This window comes from Semicossyphus pulcher, unplaced genomic scaffold, assembly GCF_022749685.1.
Source record: "Semicossyphus pulcher isolate SPU_LCO1_2020_fin unplaced genomic scaffold, fSemPul1.0.p SCAF_5, whole genome shotgun sequence".
Lineage (NCBI taxonomy): Eukaryota > Metazoa > Chordata > Actinopteri > Labriformes > Labridae > Semicossyphus > Semicossyphus pulcher.
Window position 1 is genome coordinate 17,625,704 of NW_027211726.1, and position 22,693 is coordinate 17,648,396.

General features: G+C 43.1%; 1 protein-coding gene across 1 annotated transcript in view; it reads left to right on the top strand.

Annotated features, from left to right (window-relative positions):
* The window catches only part of ctnnal1 (catenin (cadherin-associated protein), alpha-like 1), a 54,829-nt gene that overhangs the window by 15,623 nt on the left and 16,513 nt on the right, over positions 1-22,693 (top strand). The window contains exon 2 of the mRNA XM_069682155.1: positions 17,565-17,754. Within this exon, the coding sequence (XP_069538256.1) occupies positions 17,565-17,754 (190 nt within the window). The remainder of the gene's footprint in view (positions 1-17,564; positions 17,755-22,693) is intronic.

Here is a 22,693-nt window from a genome sequence, read left to right on the forward strand (position 1 = left end):
GAAAAGATCCTTTTACCTTCATACTTTCAGATTATCTGGGTAAAATATGCAGTAAAACTCTTGTTTCATGCAAGATCGGACAATTTCGCTCCCCCACTGTTAACATATACACAAAAAAGTGTATTGTATTGGATCGCCAATCACAATAGTCTAGCTAGTTTAATGGGAAGTTTATCTCCACTCATATTTCTTTAAGTAATGAAGGTAACATGAAGCTATAGCTTGGAGCTGCTTAGCTTAGCTAAGCTTAGCACAAAGACTGGAAACAGATCGCTTGGCTCCATCCAAAGGTTAAAAATCCTCCACAGAACCTTCAACCATTACTGCTTTAAACATAACAGCGTGTTTGTTATATCCATACCAATTTTCTAAATCTGCTGAGCCTTTCCAAAAAAATCATCAAGTACTTAAAGGTTTGTGGTGATCCCGCAGATGCTCCATCAAGTTTGATGTGTTTGACACTTTTCCCAGCAGGTTCTGCAGACGGGGATCCGTCATTTTGAATAACTCCCCGGTCATTCTTGGTTTACCCACAATGCCCCCATACTGCCGACTTCACTCGCTTCTTCGTTGGATGCTTCACAGCTCGGTCGCTCTGCCATAGTAGAGCTAACGTAGCGTAGCCTCCATGTCTCTTGATAAGCACGGCACATTAAGCAGGTGTCACTTACGTGCAGGCTGCGCCAAAAATAATGCACCGTCCCCTTTTGTCAGAGTGAGAACCGAGAACAGAAACACCCAGTGTGGCAGAGCCTTTACGATTAATTAAGCGAGACTTTCTAAAGTGCGGTTAATAGTGAAACCGGTTAATCGCTGCATCCCGAGCTGATAGGTGACTAGCTGCTGCTAGCTTAGCTTCATATTTAACTCTGACAAGAAAGCTCATCTTACAGAGAAGTCTTATTTCTTTGAGTGTGTTATTAATTGATGTGGATGCACTATCATTCAGATATAGCCGCGACCGGGAATTCAACTGTAACCTCTAATGGCCGTGGGGCACTGCTGCGAGTGATACTCAGGGTCTTCTGATGAGACGTAGCTTTTCAATCATGCTTATAAAGGGGCCTCTTTGTGGTGTATGATTCAATTTTGACATTGAATTACTTGTAATCTGGTTTGTTGATTCACTCTTCTCCCAGCAGTGACTGTAAAGGCTGTTAAAGGGAAACAAGGTCGGTGAACCACAACAGTAGTTTGAGTCACGGTCTGGTGCTGTGCAAACAAAGGAGATCGATCCCCTCTGTTACCCCTCCCGCCTTAGTTAACCTTGTGTAGCAGTTTAAAGAGCAAAAATTGATCCACAGCCTTGTTGTGTTCGTGAACCCCCCCCTCCTCCCCCCAGTAAGAACCATTGAATTGAGGTCGCTCTCACTAACGCCGTCTTATCCCTGTTTGCTCTTTCCCTGATGTCAAACCTCAATGAAAGAGCCTCTTACAGTTTTAGATGCTACAGTGAGCTGGTAAAGACTCTCTTTACTTTGTTTCCTTTTTATCTCCTCTGTTCTTCAGCTGTCCAGCTTCTTTCCTTATTTACTGTATGCCCTCTGCCATCCTCCCGCCTATCTCGCCATCGCAGCTGCCTGTCTGTTTTTCTCCCAGGTTTATCATTCACTCTTATCAGCGGCTGCTGGTTCCTCTGGGCTTCCTGCACCTCATATCAGCCTGCCTGATAACATTGTAGATTATATGTTACTGTCAGTGCACTAACAAACACGCTCACTGGGGTCCAATAATAAGCTTTTCTCTCCAATGAGTTATACATCCACTCAAATATCAGGAAGGGCTTTGACTTGGAGGGGAATAAAGCATTTGAATACAAGCCAAAAATTTGTCATACGCGAAACTTCAACTAGCTCTGGTCAGAGTAACTCTGGAGATCTCTGCTCAGCACCCTCACAGGGCCCACTTAAGACTTGATAGATTTCCCATTATTCTCAGACAGCCGTGATGGAGCACCAGGTATCACACAGCCCGTTCTGCTCTCCTTTTAGCTTTGACTTCCTGAGTGGAAACACGGCCCCGCTATGGCACATGAATGGTAAGCTGTTCTGCTTTGCCAAGTCCTGGAGATGAATACTTCTCTTCACGTGAAACAATCACAAATATGTAATCTGGGAACCCTGGGCCATGTTTCCATGATCCCTCTGTTTGGAAATCCGTCTGTGAGAGGTTTTCAGAGAGGCTACGGACACTCGAACCGTGGCAGAGCACCAAGGATCGATGCCAAGCTGTAAACCCAGGCAATAAGTGGGTTTATATTTGTCGTTTATTTGACAGCGAATGGTCCCTTGGAAAATATGAGCCGAGTTGATTGTTTTTGTCTGCCGTGTGCCAACCTTACAATCTATTCTGTTGTTTCTCTGCATACACACGGGCAGGCCGAGGCGATTGACTGTCAGATTGCTGTAATATTGAGCCAGCTACTTTTCCCAATCATAGCAGAAGCGAGGAGAAAAGATTTAACATCTATACAAGCCAAACAACCAACATTTGGCTTTTGTATTGTATCATTTATATTTAATTCAACGAACTTAACCTTATATTTCTGCTTAGGAAGAAGTCTGCACTTTAAGCGTTAAATATATTTGAATAATAAACTCATCATTAAATAGGCTTAAGTGCTATTTTCAGCAAAACAAATCTGCATTTTTCCTTATATTCAAAGGGCTCCATGGTGAGTCAGCTAATCGGACCAGGCTTGAATTCCTAACACACACACACAAGAAAAAGATGATGATGCACACTGCAGCAGCACTTGCTGTTGTGCCGTGATGCGACAAAAGCAGGGGGGAAAAAAGAGAGAATGAGTATAGTTTTTGACACGTTGCCGTGCTGTGAGTCATACGAAGAGCCCGGAGCAAACATTTCAGTTGACTACTCATGGGGTTAGATGCCACCTCAGCTTTAATGGGAAAGTCACGGTCACCTGCAGAGATTTCACTGCAAAGAGAGCAGATGAGACAGTTTAGCTGGAAAATCGTGTAATTCCTTTGAACATGAAAATGCACAGTGACAGAGGCTTGAATCTCAGCTTTCTGGAGTAGAATAGTGATGGAGTTTTTTTGTAAGAAGAAGAAGAAGAGTGTCTTTGTTTGAGCTGGGTTTGGAACATCAATACTTTTTGAGTATTGGGTAGAAATGGTTGAGTAATTCCAAATATTCAATAGTTGAAAACTAGGGATGCACCGATACCACTTTTTTCAGACCAAGTACAAGTTGGGTACTGGGTACCAATACAGAGTATCAATATGAGTACTTAATAATATAATTACAGGTCTCATAATGACTTTAAAAGCATGTTTAATTTTCATCAGATGCTCCTCACTTTCTGATTACAAAGTAAATCGATACAATGATGCTGAACTGTTGGTACATTTTAACACTCTTTGTTTTACTTAACAAACATGGCACTGCCACACATTTTACTTTTGTGTAACCTAGAGCACATTCAGTGGATTTCAATACAACATAACATACCACATATAGTGTAAAAAAAAAAGTCAAGTGATGAACTCTCCCATTTCTGAGCGCACCTGAACACAACACTACACAGCGCGTCCCCCCGAAACGCGGCAGTGAGGGAGACATGCCCGGACTTGTTTACTGCAGCTACTACGAGACAACAGTGATGTCGTACAAATGCTAAGAGTTGGCTATTAAAGGGACTGTATCTTTCGAATGGATATTCTCATATTTTCATGGATTTCACATTTTTGGGTGTTTATTGTTCACAGTGTAAAAGTAAAAACTGCATAATTCCGTGTTTTTCCAGAGTTACATTTTTAAATAGGTCGCCTCTGAAATGGGCCGTTCAGAACAGCTGCACGTTTCTACATAGAACCTTGCTTTCGCTGAAATCAACCAATCGTCATTCACCGTCATTCACCTCAGGCTGCCTTCTTGCGCTAGTTTGTAGTCAAGATTTCGACTTACCATTCGGATACCTCCTGGCGAGTCTGGCTCGTACATAAGGCCGATTAACAGATCCTAGAGCAGCCGTGTTTTCTGCAACTTTGGAGTGACAGTGCAGTGCGGCCACTCCCCCACGTGGGATCGCACACACAATTTTTAAAACAAACTTTACCAACGTGATTCAAAAACACATTAGAATAATAGAAAATGGATTGCGTAGTTAAAATACGTCCACTTTAAGTGATCAAGCTGCAAGTCTGTGTATTTTGTTGATGTAGAAACCACATGATGAGGATGTTGGAACTAGCTACCTAGCCTAGCAGTCTATGCTAAAAAACCTGTTCCGTTTAACTGTTCTGATTGGTTGTGGTGTCCAGAGATGTTCATATGAACTGAGAGGTTCCAGACTTGCATTTGTGAATTGGTCTGATATGCCAAGCAAGAAAAAACATGCATATAATCCTAAAAACAAGGCATTAAAAAAAAGCATTGCTTCAGTTTGAAGCTTGGATATCATATTAACACCAGTATTCAAAGTGTTTATCCAGTCCCAGACCTGAATGACAAAAAATAAGTCTTTAAATTTTGCATAAGAGAGTTAAAAATGTTGCTTAATATATTTATGTAGTATATGCACCAGTGAGTCACTTTGTTTAGTAAAGTCAATAGTTAGGGCGCAGAGAAGACACTGTCAGAGCAGGAAAAACTCAGTGCATGAAGGTCTCGAGGCCCAGGTGAGCCTCCGCCTCGGGGAGCTGCGTATCTGATGCTGACCCTCACAGTATATTCCTAGATGCATCCCTAGGTACACCGGAGAAGGGGCAGGTGAACAGTTTAGACAGCCAGGGGGAGTTTGACCCGACGGTCACGTTGTGTTCACGGCACATCTCTGCTCTCCTTGGTTGACCCTCCCTGACTTTCTCATTGTCTCTCTCTCTCTCTCCCCCTTCCCTCCCACCTTCTATCCAGAGAATTACGTGAGCAAGAAGGAATGAAAAGCGGTATTGTGCTCTGTTGACTGCAAGCTATGTGTGTTCCAGTAGCTGCCTTTTCTCTACTCTTGCGCTATGCAAGTATGCATCAGCCTTGGCATACCGCGGTGGTCACAGGAGCACGGAACATGTCCAGTGTCATAAAAGCAGCGTCTCCATATGTCAAGGTCGACATCCCACAGAACATGCCGCCACTACAAAAATGTTTTTCAAGAGAAAGAGGTTCCATTACAATATTTTTACACAAACTGTTTATTCGCTGAATAAGTGGAATGCAGCCTAGTTAAATTGCACTGTACATAATACATCGCCTCGTAACCCTGGCTTGGCATAATGTATTGGAACAGAGCCCAGGACCACAACACTGTATCCGCTAACATACTCGTTAGACAGCAATGCTTACGTGTGGCCTCTTTCTGAGCCGCACGCAAGTGGAGGCACTTGTGATTGTTCAGAGTAAGGGTGTTGACATTTTTCATCATGCCCTGAACGAGAGAAAAAAAGGAGAATCGTTGTCTAAAAAGAGGAAGAAAACAGAGCAAGGGGTTGTGTTTCCACCAATTATAATATGCAGATGACAGGTTTTTTGGCATGAAATGTCAGGTAAGGTTTGATCCTTTGTCTAATTTATCTGATGAAAGAAAAAGTTAACTATTTTGTGTTGGGGAAAGTTCTTCTTTTTAAGAAGGTCGTCTCTTTTGTTGGAAGGGTCTCCTCACTCCATCTCCTGCAGCCCAAATTTGTCATCCAGAATCACAATAGAGACTCGATACTCAAGTGTTGGTCATAATACTTCTTGAGTAGTTGTATATAAGCTGTGGGAGTTATTCTTCCTCAGCTCTAACCTTCTCGCTGATGTTTGCTGTGGACTCAGTCTCCCTGTCCACATATTCAAATGTCAGCTGTGATTGCTGAGCCAAAGCTTGAAGGCCAAGCTCTGCCCTTTTCTCCTACCACTCCAACGGGGTACAATCTGATAAAACCTCAAGCTCATTCAACTGCTCGCGCGGATGACGCTCAGGTTGTCTTTACTGTCTGTCAGCCTTTGTCTCTGTATCTGTAAGCCTGCCGCCAACTCTCTGTGTGTGTCTACCTCCATCTGTGTCCGACACGTCTGCCTCACTGTCTGTTGGCACACATGAGCAAGTGGGCTAAGGTTCACATCGTGTGCTTGTCGTCTGATCTGTAACCTTGGTCACATGTCACCTGCTTTCTTGCCCACCGTGTTGACTGTGTCTCGCCGCTGCCCAGACTTTAGTCAAACAGAGTGACAAACTGGCTCAGTGGATAACACGGCAGCCAGCTGGGAGTGACTTAGAAGACGAGAACATGAAAGTGAAAAGCAAACAAAGCCAAAGAATAAAGTAATTTAGCGTGTTATGTACATAAAAGGCAGCATTATTAGAAGTGTCAGAGTATAGTGTATTGTAGTATAGTGTTATATAGTGTAGGAAGTAATTATTAGAAATTAAATACACATTTGAAATGCTGCCATTTAATTGTTGTTTCAAACCGATCATAGCAACAGTAACACGGCAGCTATTCAGCTTTTGATGGTCCCTAAAAATGTGGCTCGTCTATGTTCGGCTGCAGGAGTTTAGTCAGTTTAGCCAGTGAAGGGAATTTAGTTCTGTAATACTATTGCACTAGCTGATGCTAACAAGCTATCCTTTAGCATTGCATTTAAGACTCTGAGAACACATGGGTCTGTTTGTTTAATCAGAATCAAAGACCAAATTGTTACAATGTTGCGTTTTGCCTCGAGTTTGGTTTTTGTTCACACGGCAGCTTTTACCAGCGGACCAAAAGTCTTAATGCGCAAGGAAACTGCTCTCTGATTGGTCAGAATTTCCTCATGGTAAACTCCCTGAAGTAAAACAAAGAGGGAGAGCAAGCTCGACACGATCGTGGACTTGAATGTTTTGTTGTTGAACATTGAGTTCGATCAGTTAGTTTTTCATTGAACACTTTGAATTCCTCCGTGTTCTTGTGTGTTTTGACATTTGTGCGATTGCCTCACCTTGTCGCTCCCCCAGTCTGTCCTCTGCTCATCTTGCTGCCTGGCTGCGTGGCTGTCTCTGCAAGTGTCAACATCCGTTAACCACAGTGCACAGTTTTTGGTTTGCTTTGAATAATAGGTCCGTTTATGTTCTCACCTGAACCTAAACGAACCGTGGTTCATTTACAAACGGACAGAGTCCCATCTTTTCTGGTGAACCATTGGTTGGTGGTTTTGTCTGCACCTGTCCAAACAAACTGGACTTTCAAAGTGAAGTCCAAAAGTCCGGCACCACTCATTGACTGACCAAATACATCATTTTCAGCTGGTGGGGCTTCTGCTTCCTCCTCAGACGACCCAAACATAACCAGCTGGACTAGTCTGATTGTGCCATGCACTGTGGCTGTGTGGAGAGCCCAGACATCTGTCTCTCGGGCTCGTTCACCTGCTGATCTGTTTAGAAAAGTGGTTCAGCTTGATATTAAACTAGTGCTGTGATAAGTTTGGTGTCAAAGAGACATCAGAAATAAAAGTTAAGGCAGTGATCTTATGAAGTTGCAGTTAAAGTTTAATAAGTTTGAAAGAGACACGAGCACATAGAGCTAATCTGTTAGCTGCCTACACACGGCTGCCCTCTCCCCCCCGCATCCTTCCTCCTCCATCGCCCCCTCTATTCCTTCTCCCCTCTCTGCTCCTGTCTTTGGCAATCAGCTGGTATTATCACTCTCATCTTGTGCTCGTATAGGCACACAGCGATCCTTTCATGCTGGATAAAACCATCTGTGTTCAATCACCCTAAAGGGCCACTGATACCACTGCCAAATCACTGCACTCTCTGTCTTTATCTCAGGGAAGTTTCAGCCAGATAGGTGTGTGTGCGTGCGGAAAAAAAAAACAGAGGAAAAGTGGGCTTCGCAAGTTGGATGCAGTCTTATACCGTCAGGCTTATAGGCCGCTATCGCTGGAGCCGTAAGTCGGACTGATTTGAGGTCAGTTTGTCTCAAGAAAAAACAGAGTGAGCGTGATGCTGGCACTTTCTGTGTGACCTCCACTTGTTCATTACAACAAGCTCCGACTGTAATGATAATACTTTTGTTGTGCTATTGTGTGTTTTTGAATTTCTCAGCAGATACAAACAAACAAAGAAAAGATCGATGACTACAGATACAACTTCAAAAATAAGTGAAAATCAAAGAAAAAAACAAACAAATTCGACGCTCAGATGAAGCAAAAAGTCTAAAAAGGAAAGCGACCGTCAGCGAGGAAAATCAAGAGTTACAACCGGAGCCAAACGTGGACGTCACACGTGCAACTGAGATCTTATTATAACTTTAAAGAATGCACGACCGGTCAAGAACGTATGGATGTGGTTCAAATTAAACTGCTGCTATGTGCTTCTAATTTAAGGTATACCAGAGAACTTAATTGCCATTGAACTCTTTCCATTTGCTTGATTAGGACATCACTCATTATTGCAGAAAGTGGGGGTAAACTTGCGACAGCCACCAAAAATTTGAGAAATATTTTGTTCAATAATGGCCAACTGGTTTGTAACTTTTTGTCCAGAGAGCTACCCATGTTCACTCTGGCCAATTTGTCCAATGACGTGATATAAGGGCCCCAAAAAATGACCTTATTTCTTCAGGGGAATTAAAGGGCCTGTGTTTCCTGAGTCGGATGCTGCAGCAGCTCGACTCATTATTCTCTCTGCAGTTCTGTGCACATGGATTTTACAGTAGAACCCCAAAGGATGCAGCTTAAAAAATCACAAGCAGCTAGTGTACTGTATCACACTGTACTGTACCGCCGCAGCCTGGCTCCGGGGGAAGACTTCAAGCACGACACAAAGAAGACTTGCTAGATGAGACACTGATGAAGGTGGGACAGAAGAATGATGCTAGTGAGGAAGACGGGGTGAAGTGTGATGTAGACGGGACATATCCCACTCTGTATTCTCTCGCTCGCTTCAACTCTCCTTGTCTATCTGTATCCGCTCTCCTCCTGCCTCCCTTGTCTGTCTTTTCATCTCCTCATCGCTGCGAACTCTCGTCTGCTCGCGGCCAATTTGGAAGGAATTTGCTCGCCCATTAAAGTGCATGTTCAGTGGGACTTTCATCCCTTCCCTTCTTATGTTTTCTTTTCGCTTCTCCTAGCCATGTATCTCCTTGCATCAATAAAGAACAGAAAGAACAGAAACTCACAGTTCAGATTATTGCCTGCACACCTCCAGGAGAAGACAAACACTCAGTGTCCTTTCGGGTGCAGTTCTGCCTGCAACAATGATCCCTTTGTGCGGTAATGAGCCGAAATGAGACCTGGATGTATTCTTTTTCCTGTTTATTTTAACAAAGTGCTCTGTGATATGCTGCAGAGTTTGTGTAATTAGAGCTACGATCTAAATGTGTGCAGGAACAGGAGACTGCAAAGGTAACAGGATTTTCTCTTTTATATTAACAAGGACAAACGCAGAAACTAGCAGGTGAAATAAGGCTGCGAGTTATATCTGATCAGAAAGTTAACAAGAGGATGAATCCATCTTTTTGTTCCTCGTCTCTTTCTCTTCACAAAAACTACTGGCCAATTATTTCCTGCCTATTCTTATCAAGGTTATCCAGGCACACGTACATGCAGAGTACTGCAGTAGATACTGGTGTACCTTAGCGTTGATAAGATTGATGGTGTTTCTTCTTAAATTTTCCCTTATTTACACGTGGAAATCCTTCACGATGCCTTTAATTTCAATTCTGTTTGTTATCTAAACTTTACATTTTTTTGCTATGAGGTTTTTTGAGTCCTCAGCAAGCCGAGTAAAGCTTTAAAGAATCAGCGATATAAATTAGACAATTAAACAGGCTGTAACAACACTTAACAAGCAGCCATTTGTTGTGATGAATGGCTATGATGTGTTTTTAATAGAAGCCCTGTTGGCCCTCTAAGACGAGCTTGTTCACACTCACTTTTATCTTGCTGCCTTTGTTGGCGAAGGATTTCTTGCACACAAATTTGCCATTTGAAAGAAGAAGCTTTGAATTGATCTGTTTTGAGATTTTTTCATCCACAAACACTCCCGTTTATGTACACAATTTACAACTGCACAATCCAACGCTTAGAAAGAGTGAAGAAAAACAAGCGTGGAGAAAAGAATGGCTCTGATAATATAAAACTTTCTCCCAGCACAGCCAGCCATTCAATGAAAGTCCGCGAGTCTCCATGGGAGGCAGCCGCAAATGTTTCCAGCTTTTGTTACGCTGTGATTTACGCTCGGTCACTGTGTCCTTGAGGTGTTAGTGGAGGTTTCCCTCCTACCAATAGGTGGGCGCTGCGGTGTATTGTGTTGCCCCCAGTGAGCTGTTGATGTCATTTTTATGGCCTTGTAATTGTCCTCCTAATTATGGACAACAAAGAAGACGAGGGGTCGATTGCTGGGAATTGACTGGTTGTGTACCGGGGGAGAAAGTAACAAGAAGGGGACGGACGGGCCTGCTGTGTTAATGACGCAGTGAGAGAGAGATGATATGCAGTACGGTGTGTTCAGGAGCAGCTCTGTTCATTCATGCCCTGAGATATGATAATGATTATACACTTTATTTGTAGAACACATTTTGTACAAAAAGCAGCTTCAAGTGCTCTAAAATAATGGAAATAAATGCACATTAAAACAATGATAGAATACCATAATATTAAGATAGAAAGTATATTCCAAATGGTGACAATGGTAAAATTAGATTTTTAATAATTACCGTAAAATCTGGAATATAAGACACAGTCTGTTTTGGGGGTATCCCAGAGGGAAAAGGGTTTTCTATAGCTATGTATTAATAAAATGTGTATATTCAATGTATTTAATCTAACACACATTAAAAAGACACAAATTATAGCCTGCCATCTGTTTTCGAGTTTGCAATCCTGCTAGCTAATGGTGCGGTTAGCAGCCTATGCTAACAGTAGCGGCTGCACTGGTGATCATGACGGTGCATGTCCATGACGAAACGTTAGCTAGCTTGTAGCGTAATCGTCTGGGTAAAATACCGTAACACAACAACATACCTCTCTCTGCATTTTATACTGGTATATTGGTCGCAATTGTAGGACGCAGCCCACTTTTTACATGAAAAAAAAGTATTAAAAATGCGTCTTATACACCGAAACTTACGGTAAGATGGAAATAGTGTGAATAGCATAAGATGGATATTTAAACCCAGTTGATTAATCGAGATTGGATAAATGAATGGGTTGATTAAACCCACCTAATAATAATGATAAAGTAAGAAGAACATTGGAAAACATTTGTAAAGAGGAAGCCTACAGCAGAGTGCAGAGGGAAGTTGTATTAAAGCCTGTATTGGGTAACTCAAAGCTAGCTAAAGGCTGGAGTGAAGGTTAAGCTGTTAGCTTCTTCTTATTTTAGCAAGCTGGCTTTCCTGATATCTACAGGAAATGTGTTCTAAGGCTTTGGTCGTAACTGACTAGAACTGAATTGTCTTTTTGTCTGATTTTTCTGGGAACCTCCAAACAATAGCAGCAGATGATTGCAGTGATTTTGAAGGCAAATAGCTAACAAGGGAGTTAGCAAGTAGCCTGCTCTGTATACAAGTAGGTCCTTAAAAATCAGTTCTTTCTGTAACAGGAGGCCAGTACAGAGCAGCAAGTACTGGAGCAATGTGCTCTCTCCTCTTGGTTCTGGTTAACAGTCGAGCTGCAGAGTTTTGAATGAGCTTAAGTTTCTCAGTGTTTCTCACTCTGAGTCTGTATGTGAGCCGAATCAGCTCTGGAGACACAGCCGAACCAGGAAGGAGTTAAGTTTTGTAGGCCATGGAAGTGTTCGGTTCGTCCCGTCAATAAACAAATCAGCTGGAGGTCTGACTTTGCATCTAAAGCAACATTTGTGCTTATTTCACAGATTTCTTATCGTGCAAATCCTTTGGTGCGGTTTGGAGGCTTTGGTCCGGATGCGGGTTGGTTGGCAGGGCTCATTGGCATTCAGACGCTGCTGGAGTGCAGCAGAGCACAGCAGCGTGGTACGGAGAGGAGGGTGTGTGTGAAACAGAGAGATGAAGAATGCAATGAGAGGGGAGGTTTTAAATGAGCCGGCTGCAGTGAGACATACAGTGCTCTCCTAACCTTTGGACTGAAGGAAGCTTTAATGATTGAGCAGCTGTCTGTAAGGAAGGAAGCTGGGTATTGAACATCGATATTTTTGTGTTAATGAAGGAAATGTGTGCACAGAACAGAGTCAACATGTGTGAAAGCTGGCATTTAATGTCAGGTCATTTTTAGTGTTGTTTACTCGTCTGTGAATACTGATTATTACTGACTTACTGACGGCAGAAGTTTGGCTTCCTTGATATGATAATCACGATTATTTTGATCAGTACTGAGATCACGATTATTAATCACGACTGTTTATTAATGTAGGGACATTTTACTTTCATGTTTGAATAAACAAAGCAACGCTTTCAGAGCAACTCCTAGAAGCAAAGTGCAATGTGAATTGCACTGGTAATTTCGTTCTGTCTTTGGGAGTTAGGTGGCTGTACAGCGTCGCTGTTATGGATGTCTGACTTGATGCTGGACGGGGAGTAGCAACGTTATTCCTCTTAGCCTTCATGCATTCATCATACTGCACTTTGTGGTGTTTTTTTAGGTGGTTGAACAAGTAGGTTGTGTTACTTTGTGGCAGATAAACACAGGTTTCATGCACTCTTTGCATTCTTGCTTAAAGTAATAATGTTGAAGATTTTCATGTAAATATATGTCTGTTAAGTCACTATCTATCGCTGAATGAGGTAACACAATGGTGACTTAGCCTATTTGTCCCACTGATGAAAGCCTTTGCATTTGCAGTATATAGTATTATTACAGACTGGGTGTCTGTGGCGACTTTCGCGGAAAAGGTCACAAGCAGCGCCCAGTTAGTGACGCATTTTCCATCACCCAGCAGTGGTTGGTCTGCCAGAGAGGGTAGGCGGAGCGGCTGCTTTTCCGGTCTCTGCAAGTGTTGCGAGTAAACAGTAATCTACTATGGCTGAACAAACAAAGAAAAGATCGATGACTACAGATACAACTTTAAAAATAAGTGAAAATCCAAAGAAAAAGAAACGAATTCGACGCTCAGATGAAGGCAAACAGTCTAAAAAGGAAAGCGACCGTCAGCGAGGCCAACCGTGGATGTCGCACATGCAACACTGTCTGAATATCTGGGAAGTGTGCTCCTGCAATTACCGTTTATCCCCACAGGTGCCACTAAAGAGAACGAAACTGAGTTCTTTGAGATTATATCTTTAACATCACTTGCCATTGACGCGCAATATCTCGTAACAGCTGATGCAAGCTGTCTCAGGGGGTGTTTCAGTTTAACGAGTGACTCGCTCTCTTCCTGTTGTAGCGTAACAACAAGCAGCGCCGGAAACGTGACTGAACGTTAGGGCGGCTACGTATTCTCTTCCTGTTTTTAACAGCTGCTGTAACTACAACCACCACAGACGCATTCGGCTAAAAGTCGCCAATGAACATGGTAACTAGTTGAATTGCAACACCGCTCTCTGTTGTTTACTCTTCCACTCTAAACTGCCGCCTTAAAAATAATCAGCAGAATTATCAATGCCAAAAAAAGAATCACAAGTTGGAGCCCTACAAAGAACAAGTAAGAAATTCTCTCCCTGACTCTGACACAAGTTCCTTTGATACACACAAACACAGTGCCCTCTCTCCTACGATGTCACTGTATCAATATTATTCTCTCCACCCTGCTCTCTTCCTGTTTGCACGGCCCTGTACATGTACCCACCTAGTAATCCCTAATGGAGGAAATCCCAGGCTGTGCTTATTCTCCCCTCTCTCTCTCTCTCTCTCTCTCTCTCTCTCTCTCGGTCTATCTTTTGTTGTCCACACACTCTTTTTCACTTTGTTTGTCTTTCACAGACACACTGTGTTCAACTTGTTAAACTTCCTTCTTCTGCCGCAGTGAGGAGAAAGCTTCTTTTTTTTTCACACCGGAAGATCTGTTGACCCTCTTTCCTTCTGTCTGCTTCTCAATCTCTTTCTGTCACTTTCTATTCCTCTCTGTGCGCCTCGCAGCTCTCCTTAAAAGGTGCTTGTGTTTGTTTACCTGCACACATGCACACACTTAATCGCCGAGTTCCTCCCTCATGTTCTCGCCCCCCCTTAAACACTGGTTTCTGGATCAGTGCCAGTGTTGATGTGTGTCACCATTTGCTGCAGGCGCTGTGGGAAAACAATCAGGCCTTTCCCCGCATTCAGACATGCATGCATTAAAAACGTGCTACACTCTGCATACACACTTTCAGAGCAGCCAGGGACATATGCTTCGTATACTTTATGTCACAGACGTGTTTATCAGGTCTGTTGTGTAACATGAACGGCTCCAGACGTTGGACAACAATCTACGTTATGACGTAGGTCTGATTCATGTGTCACGGTGCCCCAATTCCCTCGGTTAGGCTGCACAGTGTCCAGCCAGTTTTTGTCTCTCCGGACTCTGCGTGGATGAGTCAGAGACAAACACAGAGCTCCCAGGAGGAGTAGCTCGAACACTGAGATAAAAGATGATGCATATAGTGCCTGAACAAAAGAAGTGCTTCATGAGCACAATGTGGGCCAGGATCGTGCTACAGAATAATGAGTCAAAAAATACCAGCTAACGATAAAGTTACAATGCTTTCTGGCATAGTGAGAAACCCGGAGATAGTCACATGGATACTTTTACCTTTTGTGTCATTTTGATCAAAATTCACATTTGCCGTGCGCATGCTTAACGAGCACGGAGGCTCGATCCGGTGAAACGACTTGAGCAGTGTTAATCGTGCTGTCACAACCAGTTTGAAGAGCTCTAAAACTCAGTGGTATTGATGAAGCTGTCACAGTGGATGATGTGTGATGTACGGGGCTGATGTGGGTCAGGTCTCTCAGGGCAGCAGCTCGAGAGGTTTGCTGACTCACACTGATTTAGTTTTGTGGCGTTCAGAGTCTTACTTGTAGCAGCATCAGACTGCGTTTTCATGAATTATATCACCTTTTGAAATATTTTACCAAATACCAATTTCTGACATTGATGAGTAATCAATAAATAATAATAATCAGATTAATTGATAATGAGAATAATTGCTGCATGTAGAGCTTCAACTAAGAGTCAACTAATAAATACCTCACTTGAAAGTAAAGCAGTAAAAAACTGTTTTGATAAAATAAATGTTCATTGGAGTAACGGTGTTAAGATTTCAGTTTTGGTTTCTTTGGTGGCACCTGGGGCTTTGGACCTCTGACACACTAGGGCTGCACGATATTTGAAAATGTTACAATGTTAAAATTTCATTAAGCATACGCTTTTGTCCAAAGCGACGTACATCTGAGAGCTAATACAACACAAGCAACGATCAAGACAGGAGGGAACCAAATCAGTAAGAGCCAACAAACAGCTTCAAGTGCGATCGGACACAGGTGGCGACAGGCAGTGCACAGGGCGTTAATAATCATCAGCAGCATCAACAAGGTCAAACCTGGGGACTACAGAGGAGAAGAGTCTAGTTAGCGACTTAGGGCCCTGTTGTGATGGGAGTACCAGGCGCCTTTCATTGGCAGAGCGTAGTGTAGACCTGGATGAGGGCGTTCAGGGAGCCATTTTTGTTGTTGTTTTGTAAGCGAGCAACAGGGTTTTGAATTTGATGCGAGCGGCAGCTGGGAGCCAGTGGAGGGATATGAGCAGTGGAGTGACGTGTGCCGTTTTGGGTTGATTGAAGATCAGTCGCGCTGCTGCAGAGGTTTGAATGTGCATGCAGGAAGGCCTGCCAGTAGGGAGTTGCAGTAGTCAATGCGTGATATCAGCAAAAAACAGACATTGCGATAACTTTTTGTTCTGTGATATTTGTTGCAGTATTAAAAAATACAGGAAACTGTTTTCATGTCCATATAAACAATTAAGTCATATCTTTATTATTTGGGACTTTAAAGTCTATTTTCTTCTCACAAAACAACAACACCCCCTCCTACTTTTACCACTCTGGGTTCAGCGACTGACAGCCTTTAACTTTAACCATAACTTTTTGAAACAAGTGTTCACCGTCTCCTACTTCCTGTCGGCACACACTTCCACAGCGTGTGTGTGCGCTACAGCTGTAGCCGCTGAAAGTAAATACTCCGTGGTATGTCCGCTCCGTGAACGGTCCGTTTGTGTAGCCGCAGCATTAACGAGCACTGGGGCGAGGTGCCGCTGCAAAAAGGGAATACGCTCACTCACTCACGTCACCTTGCGTAACGGAGCGTCTGCCTGGATCATCCCGCCGACATGATCTGTGACGGGAGCAGCGGCATGTGCTTGTGATTCTTCCCAGGAAAGTTCCACCTTTAACAAGTTGTACCACTGCAAATGCAAGGCCATTTATCAGTGGATCACAGGCTCATTAAGCAACTTGTTAAGTCATTTAATGATACAAGAGACATCTATTTAAATGAAAGTGTTTAAGATTATCAAAATACCTTTGGGCTTTTTAACTGTTGGCTGTAAAAACACAGGACATTTAATGCATCAGTTTGTGCTCATCATTTTTAACTGTCTTCTGATGTTTTAATTCAGCAGACAATTTCAAGAAAACACCTGATTATCTCATTTTTTCAGTTCTACATTCAACCCAAAAGTGTGTGTGCCTGCCAGAGGAAGCCTTTCGTGATTCTTTTCATGATTGATTCATCTGCAAATAGTTAATAGCAGAAAATTAATCAGGTTTGGGTGCCGTCTTGCCAATTTGTGTGTTTTTTTACCACCTGGGATGTTCTAATCTTTAAGAATCGTGTCACTATCTCTTCAATGGGAGGGTTAATTGTGTTATATGCTGATAAATACACCCTAACATATTCATATAAGGATTTCCTTCAGATTCGGCGTGTGTGTGTTGCATTCCTGTGTCACGATTCTGCTCGTTCAAACGACCATCTGAGCTCAGCAGAGCCAGCGTGAGTCCAGTAGCCCACAAAGACTTTACTGTAAGAGATCCCCCACTTGGACCACATGCGGCCGCCGACCAATTAAAATCACCACCCGCCACTCTGTGACCCAAATGCTTCCACACACATACACACACATAAACAACTGTGATAACAGCTGGAGAGAGTGGCAGCAATCAATAAATAATTGATGATAATTGGCTCTACCCATTCATAATTAATACCCTCGATTACCGCTAGCTGTGCCCACCTGAGTCGTGTGTGAGTGGTTCTGTGCACCCAGCGGTCTTTTCGGTGTCACAGAAGACGTGGGTGTGTGAAACATCTGCTCTGCTGGCTGCTGTTTTCTTGGTTGGAGATTTGGTGTGTGTTTGTGCCATGCATAGTAGGTTACCCACACGCTGCTTTCCAAAATGTTATCTCCACTTGTAGCTGCTGCACAGGCGGGAAGCTCCTCTGTCCTGATAAGCAAAGGGAGTGTGTGCTGCAGACTCAACATGCTGCCTTATCGGAGGTGTTGTTTGGATATAATCACAGCAGGCTTTCACTACTGTACAAGAAGATATGATTGTGGATGGCAGTGTGCAACTCGAAGGTTCACTTCTTAGAGTTTACTAACATATCTAACTATGGAAGGCTTGTGTTTTCTGCAAGTGATGATTCACATATGAAAAATATCCTGCTTTCTCCTCCTGTTCCTGCAGATCACTACTCTGATCAACCACAAAGACAAGCCAAAGAAGTCGGAGCGCACCCAGGCAGCCATTCACAGGGTGGGCCAGGCAGTGAGCGTGGCTGTGGGGCGTTTTGTCGCCGTCGGGGAGGCCATCGCCACCGAGAACCAGGAGCTGAAGGATGAGATGGGTCAAGCCTGCTTTGAGGCACGCCGAGCGGGTAGGCTTCTTATCTTGTGTTCAACATTTCACTTCAAGGGCCAGTTCGCTGAACCTCAGTCCTATCATGCTATTATGGGGAGCTAATGCCATTATGGTAGAAAAAAATGCAATGTCACTCTGTGCCTTTGGAGGACGCTATCCGCTTCTCCAATGGGCCCTGGAAAACCTCCACCAGACTACGTAAAACGCGTCATCTGACGGAGGCCAGGGAGCTCGTTAAACTACACTTCCTCAATCTAGGACGCCCGCCTCCGATGTCATGTCTCATTCAAAATCGTCAGGTTTGAAACGTAGACTGCAGACCTGAAGATTTTGTAGGCAATCCGCCGGTATATTCTCGTTTTCTAGTATTTCTGATTCTGTACCGCTCTGAGCCGTTGCCTGCAGTGAAAGCGGTAGTATTTCACTCCAGCGTCTCTCGCTGGGCCGTTCCTTTCAGAGGGAGGGGCGCAATGCATGCCGGGTGTTACAGGAATGTAGAATGAGCAAAAACCACGAGCTGTTTGTACAACTTTCTCCACAGCTATGGCGCCAATTTCAGATATTAGCTTTGACTGACGGTGGCTTTTTTACCGGGAGCCAATTTCTCTTTAATATCATCACTTGAACGCAACGCATCGGGGCGTTTTTTGGAGGAGATAAAGATGTATTGTGTGATCACAAATAGTGAGGGTGATTCATCCTAAAGGCCTCTTTATATCTGATACTGTATCTTTTATAACATTGATGCTGTCATAACTTGTCATCCTGTAAGTCTCAAATTAATGTCCCCTCATCAGCGTTCATTTAAGACGATCTTATAAAACATCAGACGTCACCTTCAGGCTCCACAGTCTTATCAAATTCTAACAAATCTCGATTTGTCTGCACAGTCTGCCTGTCAGACAGTATTAAAGCAGAGGACCTCCAGAGTTTTCTTAAGACATTGTTGTTATTAGGTTGGAATTTAAGGCTTTAAAAGTGCTTTGTCACCCAAGGGTGCTGTGTAGAAAGAGAGAATGAATGTGTCTGGGCTTGCTTGGAAAAGCGCACTATAATAGAGTCTGATAGGAGGCTCTGGGAGACTTTTTGCATCAGGCTGCTGGCGAGATTTAAGCAGTAGTTTTGCTGATATCCACTGCCGCATAGATTGCTTCTGTGGTCCATTGAGAATTTTTTATTCGTCCTGAGGTCAAGACCTCGACTTTTTTCAGAGTTGAATCCACTGGCTGTTTTTTTTTCCTTATTAAATTTCTCCCTCCTCCTCTTAAACCTGCGGGTTAGGCGATAGACAGTTCACAGTGTAGCCTGCCTCTCGCCAAGTGTGCACTGCAAGACGCCTGCGAGTCTGTAAAGAGAATCTGTTTGGATGGATGTGTGGACGCATCAAGTGTGAAACGGCAGACAACAGAGAGAGACAGCAGCACACAGGCTTGTAGGAGGGTCGGAAACAGTGACAACCGGTGTGAGGAAACAAGAATGTGTGCATCACTCTTGCAGGGACTGTCAGCTTTTATTGAAACCGAGAAAGAAGAGGTGACGGGTTTTCTCTGCGTTTCAACACTTGCCGTAACATTTTGCAGTTCCACACGTCAACCCTGCGACTTCCCCGTAACATACAATACTTTGTTTCAAAAGTTATCACCTCTTTGCTTGGTGAAACACTTCTTTATATCTGCAAACTTCTTATCAGGCAAAACAAGCACCTCATTTAGCCTTCTGCAGAGCACACGGGAAACAATATCACATCGGATAAGAATTTAGACACAACAGCGTGATAATAGGTTTATGTTTGGAGGAACCAGCTTGTGAAGCAAAGCGTTTAATCCGCACACAGCGCTGATTTGTAAAGACGGCTAAAACTCGCACAAAGAGCGCTGGTGGGAGGAGGAGAACAGCCTGATGAGAAAATGTGTGTGTGCAAAGGTAGGGCTGCATATAAGTGTGTGTGTGTGTGAGCAAACGTTTGATTGTGTGTTGCCCACTGTGACTAATCTATTCTAGTTCTCTCGTCGCTTTTAGGGAGGTGTTTTTACAGTTTTCTCTTACACTTCTTCTGACAGACACGGTACAACTGTTCCCTGATTAAAAACAAAACAATAAATTTTTAGCAGTAAACACAGAGTAAATTCCGTGCCAAGACATCAAGAATTGGTCCTTTTTAAGTTTTACTCATAAGAGTGATATAAAAACAAGTCAACACTATTGTTAGCATCTCTGTAAGGCTGTATTGAGACCAATGGCTGTATATATATAGATGTATCACGCGTCTCTCTCTACTTTCATTGTCCGAAAGTGATACCAAAATGCGATGGTGATGTCATTTGGAGTTGCGCAGTAGATATCGGTGAGCGGAGCCGCCGTAGCCACTTCCTCTAAACAAAACAAACACTTAACTCACTGAAAGAAACAGCAAGGATCCCGCACGTCCGCGTGTTGAACAGCAGAACAGCTTCTTGTGTTGGTCTGAAGCAGACGTCCACAGATATGGAAACTTCAATGACTGTAGTGATTGTTTTAGTTACGTCTCCTCTCGCCGTTCCTCCTCTACTCTGCTAATCCAGAACAGATCGGCTGCAGGAGCCGTATTTGTCAACAGAGCTGTCAATCATCATTTTTACAGCATCAAATAACTAATTGAAACTTTACTTGTCAGAAAAATGAACACTTGGACGTAAATCAGCATGATAAGAACTAACTATAATGACAGAAACCATGTTTGAGAAAAATGTATTCGGTGTGTATTTTGATTTTATAGTTTGACTCATGTCCCATCTGTTAACATGGAGGAAGCGGGCTTTAGGACCTATACTGCAGCCAGTCAGCAGGGGGCGATAGAGAGGGTTTGGCTTCACTTTTAGGGAGCTGTCATGTCGTTAATATTTTTATACAGTCTATGAGACAGACGGTGCTTTTAGCTAAATGCTAACATGCTAATGCATAACAGGGATAATGTCCACCTCCTTATTTTAGCATTGTTAGCATGCTAATTAGCACTAAACACATAGTAAGACATCAAGAATTGGTCCTTTTTAAATGTCACTCATAAGAGTTGTTATAAAAACAGTTCAACACAACTGTTAGTATCTCTCTGCCGGTGTATTGAGACAAACGGTGCTTTAGTTAAATGCTAACATGCTAATGCGTAACAGGGATAATGTTGACCATGTCCACCTCCTTTTTTTTTTAGCATTGTTAGCATGCTAATTAGCCCTAAACACACAGTACAGCTAAGGCAGGTGGGAATGTCAAAACATTTTTGGTCATAAACCAAATTATTAAAGAACACAAAATGTTCACCGGGTGATGAGGCGAGATGAAAAGTGTAGTTAATATAATTCATCCAAAGGCGAATCTGAATGTGTGTATTAAATTTGATCGCAATCCACGAGGGAGAGACATTTCCATCCATTGAGTCATGCAAGATTGACTGAATGCCTGCATGCGCTGCACCAACACATCAAGGATGGGCCTTTCAAGTCTTCACTTATGAATAATAAATGTATCGTACATAAAAAAATCTGAATCCATTACACCTGCTACATGATTTTCAATGTAGGAACAAAAGTGATTTAAGCAGCTCACAGAAGATCCAAAGGTCATGAGTACGTATAATAACGACGGGGCGAGTGGGATAGCTCTGATTTACATTTGGGTCATGTAAGTCCGTACTTCAGTCCAGACCACCCATATTCTGGGATTTAGAGGGAAGAATTGGTTCCCTCCGGTTCCCACCCTGGTCGTGTCTTGGGGATTTTGAGCAGCATTATATCTGAGCCAGGGCTAGATGTTTAAACTGGTTAGCAGAGCTGGCACTGGAAAGCAGCCTGTCGGATGCAATCAGCTCGTCAGTGCTGCTTCTTCTAAAGGACCAGCCAAACCAAATAGAAAGCCAAGCTGCAGGGCCTGATAGAGAGCTCCCTATCTCCCCTTCCCCCCTCCTCTCTGAGATCTCTCTCTTTCTCTGAGATTTCTCCCCAACTCCCTCTCGCTCTAAACTCTGGACAGGTTCCTTCTCATAGGCTCTATTTTGGTGATGGGTATGCAGCCTAAAACTCTGTATTCTCCCTTTTTGGGGCTAGTATGAGCAGTTCAGAAAAAGACAGATTTGAGCTCTTGAAAGTCTCCTCCCCCCACCAAAAGGACTCACATCTACCAGGAAGCGTGCCAGCAGTATTTGGGTTAGGGTGCCATAGCTGACGTACAACTGAATATAGCACGGCGTTCTTTTATCCTGAACAGAACAATATGTTTTCTCAGAGTTGAAGAACAAGAGGCAAAAAGTATCCTTAAAGTCTTTGGTTGTGATTTGGTGCTGTATGAATGAAGCTGTTACAAGGGCCCTCCGAGGCCAGATATGCAAACTCTCCAGCATGTTATGGCTCTGTCACCCTAAATGGGAAGAGGCTCTTCCACTTCCTCTCTGACAATTAGCCAAACATCCGCTCTTTTTCATTTTTTTGGATATCTATAAAACATTTTTAAAAGGATTGTGATTTTTTTTTGTTCTTTTGATCTTTTTGTTCGATAAAATTAATGTGGTCAGATTTCCCCCTGTTTGGCCTTTTCATCTGTCATGTAATTTCAGAGGTAATCCATCAGCAGCAGCTTAAAGACTTGGCCAGATATACATTCAACACAGCCTAACGAATGCTAAATGGTAAAATTTAAACTGATCTTTATGTGCTTTAATGAGGCAATCTCATAAACTGTCGAGATCAATGAAATTCAAACATGCACAAGCCTAGAAAAGTGTTATATTTGAGTGTCTCTTACAGTTGGGAATGATGTTGTAATTGTCCCGTTTGAAGTTGTGTTTGATCTCGGTGAGCTCCCTGCAGTGAGGAAGCCTTAAGCCTATTTAAATTATGGGAAATGAGAGCACTGGTGAGGGATCAGTAATCGATCGCAGGAGGAAAAAAGTTGTATTTTTCCATCCCTTTAATTCTGAAAACACC